Source organism: Propithecus coquereli, unplaced genomic scaffold (assembly GCF_000956105.1).
Source record: "Propithecus coquereli isolate 6110/MARCELLA unplaced genomic scaffold, Pcoq_1.0 Scaffold51, whole genome shotgun sequence".
NCBI classification, from domain to species: Eukaryota; Metazoa; Chordata; class Mammalia; order Primates; family Indriidae; genus Propithecus; species Propithecus coquereli.
The window spans coordinates 4,439,259-4,453,343 of NW_012150952.1; the positions used below are offsets into that span (position 1 = coordinate 4,439,259).

General features: G+C 34.6%; 1 protein-coding gene across 1 annotated transcript in view; it reads right to left on the minus strand.

Moving 5' to 3' along the window:
* Positions 1 to 14,085, minus strand: part of NOL4 (nucleolar protein 4) — a 478,468-nt gene that overhangs the window by 241,186 nt on the left and 223,197 nt on the right. Inside the window, exon 5 of the mRNA XM_012656576.1 lies at positions 4,910 to 5,233. Within this exon, the coding sequence (XP_012512030.1) occupies positions 4,910 to 5,233 (324 nt within the window). The remainder of the gene's footprint in view (positions 1 to 4,909; positions 5,234 to 14,085) is intronic.

Below are 14,085 nucleotides of genomic sequence, written 5' to 3' on the forward strand. Positions count from 1 at the left end.
AAAAAGTTAATGATACAGTTTTCTTTAAGTTATACATTTCCTGCCATTAGAATTCTAGTTGCGTTTCTATTCTCATTGATTAGTAATTGTAAACATATCTATACCTGGATTTGTGTCTCATTGGCCTTTCTTTTTCTACATAGCTGGTCCCTTAACATTTCTTTATGGGTCTTATTTCTAAGCTCTTTATCATCATTTCTACTCACTTCTGAGCTCTAATGTTATTAGCTGTCTTTTAAAACGTAGCCATCAGCAAGCAGAAAATAAATATCACCTAAACTCTTTCTGTGCAACATGTTTGGTCTCTAGATTGGTTAGTGTGATTCCCTGCTAGTCTACTGAGTGAATTTGCGTAATAATAAGCAATCAATAAATGGCATAGTCCAACTCAGCTACCCCTTTTAAGCATTTCTATTCACTATTCATTTTTAAATGCTTTATAATCATTTTATTTTATTTTATTCACAATAACACTGAAACAGGTCAACATTAAACTCACAGGAATCTAAGCTTTTCAGAGATTCTATATAATTAAGCTTTTATATCCCTACAAGAAATTGATGTTAGCGTCACTTCATGAGGTTGCACGGAAGTGATGAAACATTTCTAAGGACTACAAAAGGAAGTGCTGATTGAACAAACTTCAGTATGAAGTTCATCTGATAGCCTTGGGGGAAAACAAATGTTGATCCAAAGCCTAAAGCACTCTATATATGGATTCAGAATACAGAAAGAATCCCTAAAGCAAAATTACAGACACAGTTTCTTTCACAATCAAAATGATCCAGCTTTCTTATCTCAGCCTCTATAACTCTCTTTCATCGTATTTCCCACTAGTTCTGCTAACTCTTTGCCCATATGTTTTGAATCCAACAGTTAACATTCACTCTCCTAACCACCATTCTATGTCTCTTCACCAACGGATCACTTAATCATTTACATCAATATTGAAATGCCCTATAGTTTGGCTTCTACAATATCTCCTTCTTATCTGGCTGCCTTCATTTTCTTCCTGGGTACTTTTTCCTCCACAAACTCCTTTTATGCCACTTGTTCCTAATGGGCTAGTATTGCATATGATGACGTATTTTGATTCTCTCCTCGCTCTATGCTCTCCCAAGATGATCTTATCAACTACAATGGCTTCAAGCAGCATTTCTGCTCTGAAATCTTTCAAATGTCTCTCTATTCGATCTGTACCTTTCTTCTGAGCCAGCACATATACCCCCAATGCCTATTAAACATATGCAATGGACATAGCATGGACACTCTAAACCTTACATGTCAAAACCTGCTTCTTTAAATGTTTCTCAATCTGCATCTTGGTAAATGGATTAATCATTCACTCAGGCAACCAAGCCAAAAATCTTGGAGTCATTCTAGAATGTTCTTCTATGTCTTGCTTCCTACATTCAATAAACCATTATGTATTTTTTCAAAATATTCAGAAAATACTATGTGCCAAATATTAAGCCAGGTGCTAGGTATACTACAATAAGCAAGCTAAACATTATTCTTACATTCACAGGGTGTACATACAAGCAGAATATAGAGAGCTAAAGAGGCCAGTCACATTACAATCTACATGAAAGGCACATCCAGGAGTCTGGCAACATACAACCTATGGAAGTTATATAGGTCGTCATGCAAATATAATGTCAAAAGAACAAAAGTAACATGTTCAATATTTTTTTTTTTACTAAGTCTCTGTTTTCCATTCCCATTGCCATTTATTTGATTCCAGCTGTTATTTTGGTCCTCCTGGAGTGCCACAATAGCTCTTTAACCAGTTTTCTGTCTTTTATTTTTCCTAGTCCTCATTCTATTCATTCACTACAATGTTGCCAGAATACTCTTTCTAAAATTCCAAGCTGACCACAACCTTACCATGCTAAACTCTACCTACTGGACACAATGAAGTCTATTTATACTTCATGCATCCACACATATTCTCTGCTGAGGACATGCTAAGTTCCTTGCAAATCTCCATGCCAGGTGTGCTCTATCATGGCTCTATGACTCAAAACATGCTTAATCCTCTACCATAAATAATCCTTCCTATCAGAATAACTCCTACTTGGCCTTCCACATGCATCTCTGGCATCGATCTGTCTATAACCGTATCCTGAAGAATCACTGTAACCCCGGGTACTCCATGTCTGGTCTTCCATTTCACCCTGCCCATATAGCCATCATATCACTTATAGAATCAGATTCTAAGTAGAATTTCATCTCTGTTTCCTGCTAGACTATGAGCCTTTGAAGGAAAAGGACCCTGCTCTGTTCATTTACACATTTTTGTAAATGATCCTGCAACAGTGCCTTACATGTAGGAATCCTTCAGTAAATACTTGGAGAATAAATTAATTGGTGGCAAAAAGTTTATCTTGTACAAAATGATGTCAGGTTCTTCCTCAAATGCCATGTTATCAAGCCATAGTCAGCTCAGAATGGACAATGTTTCCCTACCCTTAGACCAAATCATAGTCCCTATCTATATTCCAGGCCCTTCACAATAGAAACCCCTTCTGAGGAAAAAAAATGGTAATCTTACATTTCCTTCAAAGGTCAAGGCTCACTTCCTCTAGGAAGCTTGTTTTGACCAGTACTTCAATAGAAATAGTATTTCCCTACTTGAACACTTAATGTTTTAACACGGGAATAAGTACTTGCCTGTACTTGCACTAAGAAATTTCTCTATGCATATGTATCTTCTTTCCCCAAATTTTATATATAGATAGATAGATCTAGACCTAGATATAGATATCTCTCTATATATACATATCTGTCTATATATCTATAGACAGATATCTATATATCTCTATATATAGATATATATCCAGGGCCTTACAGATAAAGACTGTTATTTATGTGAGTTTTCTGTTGCGTACTCCATTGCTGTGAGTGTGCTGGGTATTCTTTCTTTTTTGGGGGACTCTGTGCAGGTATTCTTTCTTTATTACATAAATTTAAGGTATCCAACATGATGTTTTGATATAACTATCCATAGTGAAATAATTACTATAGGTAAGCAATTTAACATATCCATCACCTTCCACATAGTTACCTCTTTTTTTGTCTGTGGGAAGAACACCTAAAATCTACTTTCATCAAATTTTCAATATGCAATACAATATTATTAGCTATAGGCCCCCTATTGTTCATTAGATCTTTATACATGTTTATTCTACATAACTGCTAGGTATTTAATATGCTCTTTTTGAGGAAATGAATAAAAACAGTCCCTCTGGATGATGTTCCCTATGTGCTACCAAAATTTCTCTCACAAATTCAATTATTTTCTATCTTCACTTTATTGATTTCTAAACATTGTCCATCAGTGCCGACCACTTCCTCCTTGAAAGGTGGAGTTTGTTTACTTGCCATATACTATACCCTTCTGATTTTTCTTCTGCCACTCTGGCTACTTCTTAGTTGGTTAAGGGAACTGTTCTTCCTTCACCAAAGCATTAAACATTAAGTGCCTTAGGGGTATCTTCTTATCCCCTAGGACCATTTATCATTTTCACACTCAGAGGCAGCAGAAACAATCTGTGCTTTTCATAATTCCATTTTCCTAGAGGTAGAAAAGTCACTTCATTTCATTTAACGTGGGCAAGAATGTGTTTTAATGAGCGTAGTTCCCAGACTATCGAGCAGAGGGATAAGGAAAAGCAAACCATTGAATAATTTTAGAAAAAAATGCCGCAGACGCATAGCATAAAAAAGATATTTCATGATTTTTTAAGCTTTATAAAGACAGGGTTATGTGGAGGGCCAGGAAACTTAAGGGTTATTTTGTTCTGTAAAATGTAACATAGTGATTCAGATCATGTTAGCAAATATAAACGCATTTGTGTTTGTGTGATCTGGCTTTAAACTACTGAAGAGGATATGTGAGCATTTACCATAGCAGCCTCCCTCAGGCAGAAGTGCTTAAGTGTCTGCTAATGTCTAGTGACTGGCTTAAAAGAGGATAAAATGACACACCCTCAGGCAAGCAAGAAGATTTAAATAGAGCCAATTTAGGAAGCGTAGTACTTCAGAAAATTCAGACATTAATCCAGATTAAGACATTTTGCTGTTAGGATCTATGTCCAAAATCCAGTTCTACCACTCTAATTTAGAGGTAGGAGTGGGGGAAGGGAGTCAAAAGGTATATTTCATAAAAATCCTCATGTGTTCCAAAGTATACCTTCAAAAATCATAGAGTAAAAAATGACCAGCATGTGTTATCTCAAACAAGCAGAAATTCAAGCTTAATTTTTAAAAATAAATCAATTGGGAATGGGAGGGGGTTGTAATTTATTGTAATATAAAGACTCTAGAAATTTAGATAATATGTTTGAAACATGTTTCTGGCTTTTGTATAATATAATTTATGATAAATTACTTCTTCAAGTAGTTATTTAATCCACAGATTTCATCCAGGACACTGACACCTAATAGTTCTTCAGTGCTCATGAAGGAAATTACTGACTGAAGGCCCCAGGTCTCTAAAGCAACCTGGAAAATGTAATTGAGACTTTATTGCTACATACACCTATCCAATCTGGGAGAAACTAGATAGTGGTCTTTTTACAGTCCAAAATTGTGTACTGAGACTGAAATTTTCACATCTGAGCTCAACAAATTCCCAGAGACAGATTCATAAATAGATTATATAAATGAGAAATATTAAATCAAGTGATTCTGTATATCGAAAAACACCAACTGCTTTGAGACATGATCCATTTTGCTCACTGTTATCCCTGAAATTAGATTTTATAAGTTTCTTGGTAACATGTCATTGGGATTTGTTTAAAATATTTTTATTGACAATAATTTTTATTTCCTTTATATATAGCTCTTTCTCCGTGATCTTCATAACCAACCTAAAACTTATCTGAAAACTGTAATGAGATCATACCTTGCTTCCATTTTCTCTCGCCTCTCGTTCCATCTTGAGGTCCGAAATTAGAAGATTCTTATATTTGTTTTTTCCATTACTGCTGTGGTCATCTATTCTGTATTCCGAAGTCAGCTGTGCAGAGAGGGGACTGTCACTCAGGTTCAGTGGCTGTTCCTCCTGCTCCAGCCCAGTTTTGCCATCACTGTTGGAGTCTCCCATGTCCCTGCTATGCGTTCCCCCTGAAGCAATTGCACTGTGCCCCAGAGTCTCATTGCCATTAAAACTCTCCGCAGCAGAATCATCTGTTGGGAAAAAAATTATATTTTGGTTTGAATTAATATGCTATTCAGTTTCTACGTCGACTAGCATTTATTGAGCTCTTATGTGCATGGCATTGTGCCTATTAATTTTACTTATAATATGTAGTTTAACCTTAGCAATAAACTTGTGAAGCAGCTATAGTTATTTTTAATCTAGTATGTACTTTTAGGCTCAAGAAGTGAAATAAAATGATAAGAAGAAGAAAAAATTGAGAAAACAGTTCAATCTCAAAAGCAATCTCAAAGAACAATAAATCGAACAAAGAGAACAAGATAATTGTCAATTATTTTGTCAATAGTTTTTTTTTTTCCAGTGAGAATATGCAGATTTGGTGAAAATTCTCAGATAAAGAGCATCACCTATCCTGCTAGTGGGGATGTATATTGGCACAAGTTTTATGAGTGTTTATACAAAACATTAAATGTGCTCATACAATTTTCTCCAGTCATTACAATTCTGGGACTCTGAAGCCTAAGGAGTTTCATCATTGTGTGCATCTCTATGTAAGCAAAAAGACATAGGCAAAAAGCATTTATACCAGTATTGTTTTTAATAGAAAAAAAAAGAAAGAAACGACCAAAAATAGAAGATTGGATTACTAAATATTGGAATGGTTAGAGTATTATACAGTTATTTAATATTTCATTTTAAAGCATGAGGTCACATGAGTTATGAAGTATTAAGTGGAAAAAGCTAGCTACAAAAGGATGTGGCCTGTGTGATCCCAATTTTGTAAAAAGAAAACACACAAATAAAATTTACATAAAATGATAACATTCTATTTTTCTCAATTAATTTCATCTTCACTTATATAATAATAATTTGGTACTAATTTTAAAGAATTATGATAGACAAAAGTATTAAATTGCTTCCTTTAGTTAAAAACTGTTAACGAAACCACATAAATATGGATGAGCAAGAGGAATAATATTCAATATTTTTGTTTTCAAGTATGCTTTTTTGTGGAGTGCAATGAAATATTTAATGCCTTCTAATCAATTATATTCATGGAAATAATATTTAAATTCTAAAAGAGTACTATAACTCACCTATTCATTCATTTATTCAATAACATTTATTAAGTGATTTCTCTGTGGCCAATGTGGGGCTAAATATCTGGCCTATAGAGACTCTGCCTTCAATGAGTTCACAGATAATGAAAAGAGACAGAAAAATAAACATGCAATGAAAATGCAAAGCAAAAAGGCAGTGAGCCAGTGCAAAGGGTAAAGAGATCACAGAAGGTTCCTAAAGAAGATGATATGAGTTGAATTCCAAAGGTGAGTGAGCCTTAATCAGGTGTAGAAATTGAGGAAGAGCATAAAGGGATCAGCATGTGCAAAGTCACAGACGAAGAGATATGCATGGCAAGTGAGAAAAGATTAGAGCACTGAGTGCAAAAAAAAAAGAGAGTGAAGAAAGATAAACCTAGAAAGGTAGAAAGAAAATACCAAGGGAAGCGTTTTGTATATCAAAGAGCTTGGATTTTCTCGTAAGAGCAAACAGGAGAAACTTTAATTTATTGTGGGAAGTAACATGGAAAAAATTCTATTTCAAAGAGATTATTCTGACTCTGATGAGTAGAATGGTATGAAGGGAACAAACTGGAAGGTGGGGAGAACAATTAAGAGATCTAGGAATCATATAAATTGGTATCTTGGAAAACTCAAATTGAAGCAGTGTCAATGCAGAAAAAGAGGGGAAAACTAGAAAAATGTAAGAATAGAACAGGTAAGATGAGTAGCGGGATAGGCAAGTATCCAGGATGAAGCTCAGATTTGTAGCAAAAAATTGGAAGCCAAAGGGCATTAGATTTGAGTTTAATTTTCAATAAAATAATATTTTTAAACAATTTTCCATAACTATTTTGTGAAAAAGTTAAAATGTGTTCGAATGGCAAAATTATATCAAATTATTCTTTTTATGTACCCATTGAAAAAGAGTTCATATGGTGAGAAAAAAATACGTGGGAAAATTTAGGGAACTGGCCATAAATAATATGACATTGCATTTTTCATAGCTATTAATTTGAGAAATCAAAATTATTCTTTTAACAATGAAATGTCTAAGGCTTTGAAATAAAGAATTAAGGGGATGATTTATATAAGTAATTTAGATAATTGTGCATGTTCTTTTATGCCAATTCAAATTCTTACGTGAAAATGTGAAAGGTGATTTCTAATTACTTAAATTATTTTTTCCAAGAAGTCCAAAGAAAAGCACAATGGATACACTCAACTAGAATTTTTAATTCATTAAAAAAGTGATTTAACATTTATATACTAAAATCCTTTTAAAACTATACTAAACATTTCATGTAAGAAAGCTTTCACAATGTTATTAGAGTAAATAACCCTAAATACATATATTACATTTTAAAACCAAATCTACTTTACCCTAAAACAAATCCAATTTCTATCACAGTTAAAAATTAAACACGCTATATCTGTTTCTGTAATCCGAAATCATGGTATATATCTAGTAAATAGCATATTATTTATTCATTTTTTAGTTAAGATAAACATCATTTATCAAAAGCTTTAACAAATGTATATTTATAATTTCACAATAAAATATAAACAATAAGACAGAAAATATTTTTAGATGGAGTAGTTCACTCCAGATGTTACCAAGGTAACTAAATTCAACAGCTTTATGTATTTCATTCCCAAGAAAATCAGTGTCTTACGGAAAATAAATAAATGATTCACTCATTTACATAAAATAAATATATTCACTCACATGCTTTATAATGTAAATGGTAAAAAAAATAATGTCTCATGACACTGTTTTATAAATCCAAATTTAAAACAAAGTTTTTGATGTCTCTATTTTAAAAATCCAACATAGAGCAGTGAGCAAACATTCAACTGAGGATAAATTAACAATTTTATATTGCTGAGTTTTATGTAACCATGTTAATAGTTTTTATTCTCTCTTCCTTAAAGATACTTCTTTAGAATTTAAAGTCACAGACCGCAGACTCTTATTTATCGTAACCAATTCATCTCAGTTCATCTCTTTAAAGGGGTAATCTGCTTCCTTACCCAACATAGTTTGGTCCATCCTGAGTGGCCGCTACACAGAAGGTATTTAGATCTGTGGGTATAGCCTCCAGGTTTACTGGCCCAGGGTGATAATTCTTCTCTCAAGGTTTCAGCCTGGGTACCATAGCCTTTGAACCAAAGACTGTATTTGAGTCTCAAGCAAAAACAGCACCTGAAGCTTTGGAAAATGAGAGTGCCCAGGGTACCTAGCAACAGAGGAGAATGTGGAATGTGATGACAGGATAGTGTGGAATCTAGTGACATCAGGAGAGCAGTGGGATGTTGGGATTTAATTTGTTCGGAGGTTAGTTTTGATGGGATGGATTTAGTCTTGTGGAGATTTACTGTGCTCTCTAAACTAAGTTAGCTCAGCTCAGGCACCTTCTTGTCTAGAAGATTTAGTCACACAATCAGAGGCAGACTATTGATTTTCTTTTTTCTCCTTCCGTTTTCCCCATTCCCTCCATCATTTAATAGAGACCCTAGAAACACTGTGTTTATTTCTCGCTTTCCACCAGCATTTTGTAGATAGGCAGTTTCATCAGTACCAGATTTAATGATTAGCACTCTCTCTATTAAGAGAGTGTGTATGATGTAAGTATGTAATTAAGTGCGTGTACACATATTTATTTATGTGTGTGTGTGTGTGTGTGTGTGTGTGTGTGTATAAAATTTCCCAAAGCACCTGACCCACTTTCTTATTCAGTTACTTCTAGTAGCTCATCATTATGGCCTTTAGGCCAAGTGCCTTGGGCAAAATGAATAGGAAAAAAATATATGTGTGTGTGTGTGTATATATATGTCATCTCCATTTTAAGATTAGTACTTGGAAGTTTAGTCCTAAAATCCAGGTCAGATGCTCATGGGGTCCAAAAAGTTTTTTATTGTTTTCCCCAGATGCACCACAATTCTCTACCTTTAGTCCATCCTTTGATATCTCCTTAGAAAAATTCCCTTTCATATCTCATCATAAAACTAAGGGTTAAATCCAAAATATAAATGTAATAACCTTGCTCAAAAGATTAGTACCTTAATATTCAAAAAAGAAGAAAAAATTTAAAAATTTCTTGAAAATCTATTTGCAGAATAAAGGGTTTAAGTGTAACTTCCCTTTATCCCTCCTGATCTCTGCTCTGTGTCTTCACCCAGTTACAGGCACCACTATAAAGAAAAGGAAGTACATCCAATACACGACCATCCCTTATATCTTTCTCCATAGTTCCCTCTACAACATAAAGCAGCCATCTAGTCTGACCGATCCTTTGCAGCACTCCCCAGTTCCTGCCTGGAGTCTGACTCCCTAACTCATTTCTGCTTTAAGGTGCTTTTGTCACCTAGAAATTTCCTTCTTCTTTTTCCTCATTTTCCTTCTTGAAAACCTTGTGATGACCTCTCCATTCTATCACTCTGTTGCCCTGGTAGAGTGCAGTGGCACCATCGTAGCTCACAGCAACCTCAAACTCCTGTGCTTAAGTGATCCTCCTGCCTCAGCCTTCCTAGTAGCTGGGACTACAGGTGTACACCACAACACCCAGCTAATTTTTCTGTTTTTAGTAGAGATGGGGTCTCGTTCTTGCCCAGGCTGGTTTGAAACTCCTGAGCTCAAGCAATCCTCCCACCCCGGCCTCCCAGAGTGCTAGCATTACAGGCCTAGCCTATAATACAGTTTTTAACACTTGATTATATAGCTTCATTCTGTTTTAGCTTTTGTTATCTCATATGCAAAAAAATTCAATTTCTGACTACAAAAGTCCAACACTTTCAAAATCTCAACACTAGAAAAACCAGCGAAAAGATACTTAATGTCTCCTATTTCTGCTTGTATTTGCAAAATATAATCTGGATTATATAGTATTTAGTAACATTATCTTAAATATGTGCAAAAGAATAATGACACATTTTCAAGTTGAAACATTCATACTAAAGAGAAATTTACTGATGCACATAAAGGTACATGGGAGTACATATATATATATATATATATACACATATACACACACACGCATATGTGACTACTAGTAAAAAGTTAAAAGACATTGATTTTAAAATGATAAAACTGATTCTATTGAGGGTAAAAAATAAGAGTTTCAGTCTTCTACTAAATTAATTCTACAGAAGGGTGATCCTTTACTCTTGTAGCTCCTAATCCACTCTTTGCCAGTAAAAGAATGGGATCTAATTTAAGGAAGTAATAGAGAAGGCACAGAGATGAACTGGATGTTTGAAATCACACAACTAAATTGCAGCACTGTAATTAAATAATAAAGGTGATTCTGACCTATCAATGAGGAGGTAAAATATATTGTTTAGATTATTTTGTTTAAAATATTTAACCAAATACTTATTGTGTACAAGACAATTTTCTTGGCACTGTGAGTCCAAAGAGACTCCATATGGAATTTGTTCTTAACTTAGATCGTAGCATAAGAATTACAGTGCAAGGTAGAAAATACTATCTGTACCATGAGAGTTTCATTGAAGGTATAATAAATAAACAACGTTTTTCAGTGTAATTGAGTACACTCTAAATACTAAGAAAAAGAATTGTATATTTTATCATATGTTTTTTGGCCATTATTCTGTCTTCTTTTGAAAAGTTTCCGTTCATGTCCTTTGCCCACTTTTTGATAGGGTTGTTTGATTTTTTCTTGCTGATTTTTCTGAGTTCTAAATAGATTCTTGTTATCAGCCTTCTGTCGGATTTTTAGCATGCGAAAATTTTCTCCCATTCTGTGGGTTGCCTGTTTGCTCTTGTGACAGTTTCTTTGGATGTGCAGAAGCTTTTTAATTTGATCAGGTCCCATTTATTTATTTTGGTTGTTGTTGTAATTGACTTTGGGGTCTTCTTCATAAATTCTTTGCCTAGGCCAATATCTAGAAGAGTATTTCCAACTTCTTCCTCTAGAATTCTAATAGTTTCACTTCTTGGAGAATTGTGGATATTTTATTATGTATTCTTTCTCTGGATCACTTATAAAATCATCAATTATTTTCCCACATAGGTACATGGAGAAACCCATCTATTACATGAGTCTAGTCTGAGGAAAGTCTATTTATCTCTGTTCCCACCTCTAAGCCACTATCAGCTGATCCAAACCAAAACTTTCTCCGAATTCCAAGATGGCTCATTCTTAAAAATGGCTATTATGCAATAATCTGTCAATGGCTTCTTAATTGTCTAAACAAATTGCAAAATACAGTAATGCATCAGTTAACAAAGGGGATATATTCTGAGAAATGTGTCATTAGGTGATTTTATTGTTGTACAAACATCATAGAGTGTACTTACACAAACCCAGATGGTATAGCCTACTACACACCTAGGCTACATGGTGTAGCCTGTTGTTCGTAGGCTACAAACCTGCACAGCATGTTACTGTACTGAGTGCTGTAAGCATTTTAACGCAGTGGCAAGTATTTGTGTAACTGAATACATCTAAACAGAAAAGGTACAGTAAAACTACAGTATTATAATCTTATGGGACCACTGTCATATATGTGTTCTGTCTTTGAATTAAATGTCTTCATGGGGCACAAGACTATACTACTTTCATGCTCACCCATTAGCTTGTTTAAGGTTTTACAGAACTAGCTTATAGTTAATGATATGCATATGCATAAACATATTTTGATATTTTTACAATGTGATTTTAAAATACCCGTGATTTCTTTTGTTGACAAAGTCACAGTGTGAATACCATTGTGTTTTATTTCCTACAGCCATAAAAGAAAAAAAAAACAAATTTTATTTCGAGGTAAGTAAAAAAAAATTATGTATGTATATATTTTTCCTTTCCCTGTCATGGCACAGATCTACCTGTGGACTCCAACGAAAGTGTTCTTGAACTAGGTGCCATCCTACTTATTTCACTTGTCTTAAATGGAACCATAATAATCATAACTCACAGGTTTTCAAATCCCTAACGTCAATGCTGACATGGTAGGTTTAGTCCATTCACCTTACAACACCTTGTCATCTTGTGACTTTTAAAATCTATTTTATTTACCAACTGGACTGTAAATTTCCACCAGGTAAGTATTTTACATCTTACATTTCCTTGTGCCCATCTATGGAACCCAGCCTAGTGTTTTACACAAAGTTAACATTATAGAAATAGATAAAGCAAGGCAAAGTCACAGATAATATTAATATAATGCATTAATGCAGCTCTGTGTGGCATTCATGCATTAGCAACTCACTCATGAAGCTATTTACTGCCACAACTTAAAACTAAAACAATACTGTGGGCTTTTTGATGTCATGTCTCATACAACAAGCAGTATATACAGTGATAATATCTCATATTAGATTTAAAGTGAATATAAGACAATCATTATATACCAGGTCAGTGTTTTCAAAGAAGGCTGACAGCTAACCCCTAGAGAGAGATGTCCCAGAAAACCCACTGAATGGACAATAGAAACAAGAAACAGTATCATATAATGTTATTATAAAGTCATTCTATTATAAAATGATTTGAAAATTTATCAAAGAAATGGTTCAGGAATTAATCATTAATTATCCCAAACTTATAACTAAGTTACATGAATAAATGTCACAGATTTGAGGTAAATCATTCTGCAAAGAAATGTTCTAATTGAAGTTAAAATTAAAATCATCCAAAAGGAGGTTGCCCTAAATTGGCATTTAGCCAAATAACAAATTAAGAGGTTTTCTTTCTGCCAATAATAAGTCAGGAAATACTTTATTCTCAAATACTGAAAAGCAATGAAAGAGAGCAGACCCAACTGGAACAAGCCTGTGAAGTGTCTTGAAACAAGTGCCTTGGAGCTGGATAGGACCTTGGCTAGCTTCAAGTTTACCCTTGTAGCAAGCATTGTTGGGGTGGCTATCCCCCTCACAGAACCCTCCCACCCCCATGGTGGATCACCCTTGATGCACAATGATAAGTTACAAGAGCCATGCTTCTCTTCTGTCAGTTAACCATTTTAATGGCTTGTTTTGGATCATAATTCCTTCATTCACTTGACCAAGTCAGCCACTATAATGCCTAATGAATTTTTCTGAGTTCCTGTCCAACCAGACCACCAGAAGCATTTACTTTCACCTCCATGCTCATCTTCCAGGATCATCTTACCTTTCTGGTTCTGTATTATAACCTAGTTCACAGGGACTTTAACTGCCAAATCATATCCTAATAGACAGCACTATACTTCCACATAATGATGAAACCATGCTTGGGAAAGCAAAAATGGTTGAGTCTTGTCTGCCTGGGTAAGATACATGATGACAAAGGATAGAAGATAACTAACATATCAGGGCCTGTCTCCTTAGTGAGGGGGAATCTATTGTTTTGTAGCATATGTTTATACCCCTCTAAAGTGAAGGGTAAGTTCTTAAAACTTGACCTCTGTACCCCGAAGAAGGCACATTGCCTAGTAGGTTTCATCTGGTTTAGATAGGAGTGAAAAAGGCTTTTCCACTTGATCTTCATGAAGACAGAATAAATCAGATGGTACTCCAGGTATCAACTGAGATTGTGTATGAAGCCTGGGGTAATCCTCAACAGAGGAATTTTTGTCAGTACAACTAAAATTTTAGTGCAAGGCCCTGCATTCTTCATTGGATGAATTTTCCCTTTGAGAATAGCTCCTGACTCTTTATCCATTTGGAGATCATAAACTGAGGACCATGTGATCCATTAAATGTTATATTTAGACATGCTCAGTAGCCCTTCCTCATCAAGTGAAAGTGTGATATGTGGAAACAGGTCTGCTTAGGCCCCAATGGTATAGGACCAGATTGCACCATACAACAGTTCCTTCTTTAATCTCTATCTACTATCTATTTTTTAATTTTAATTT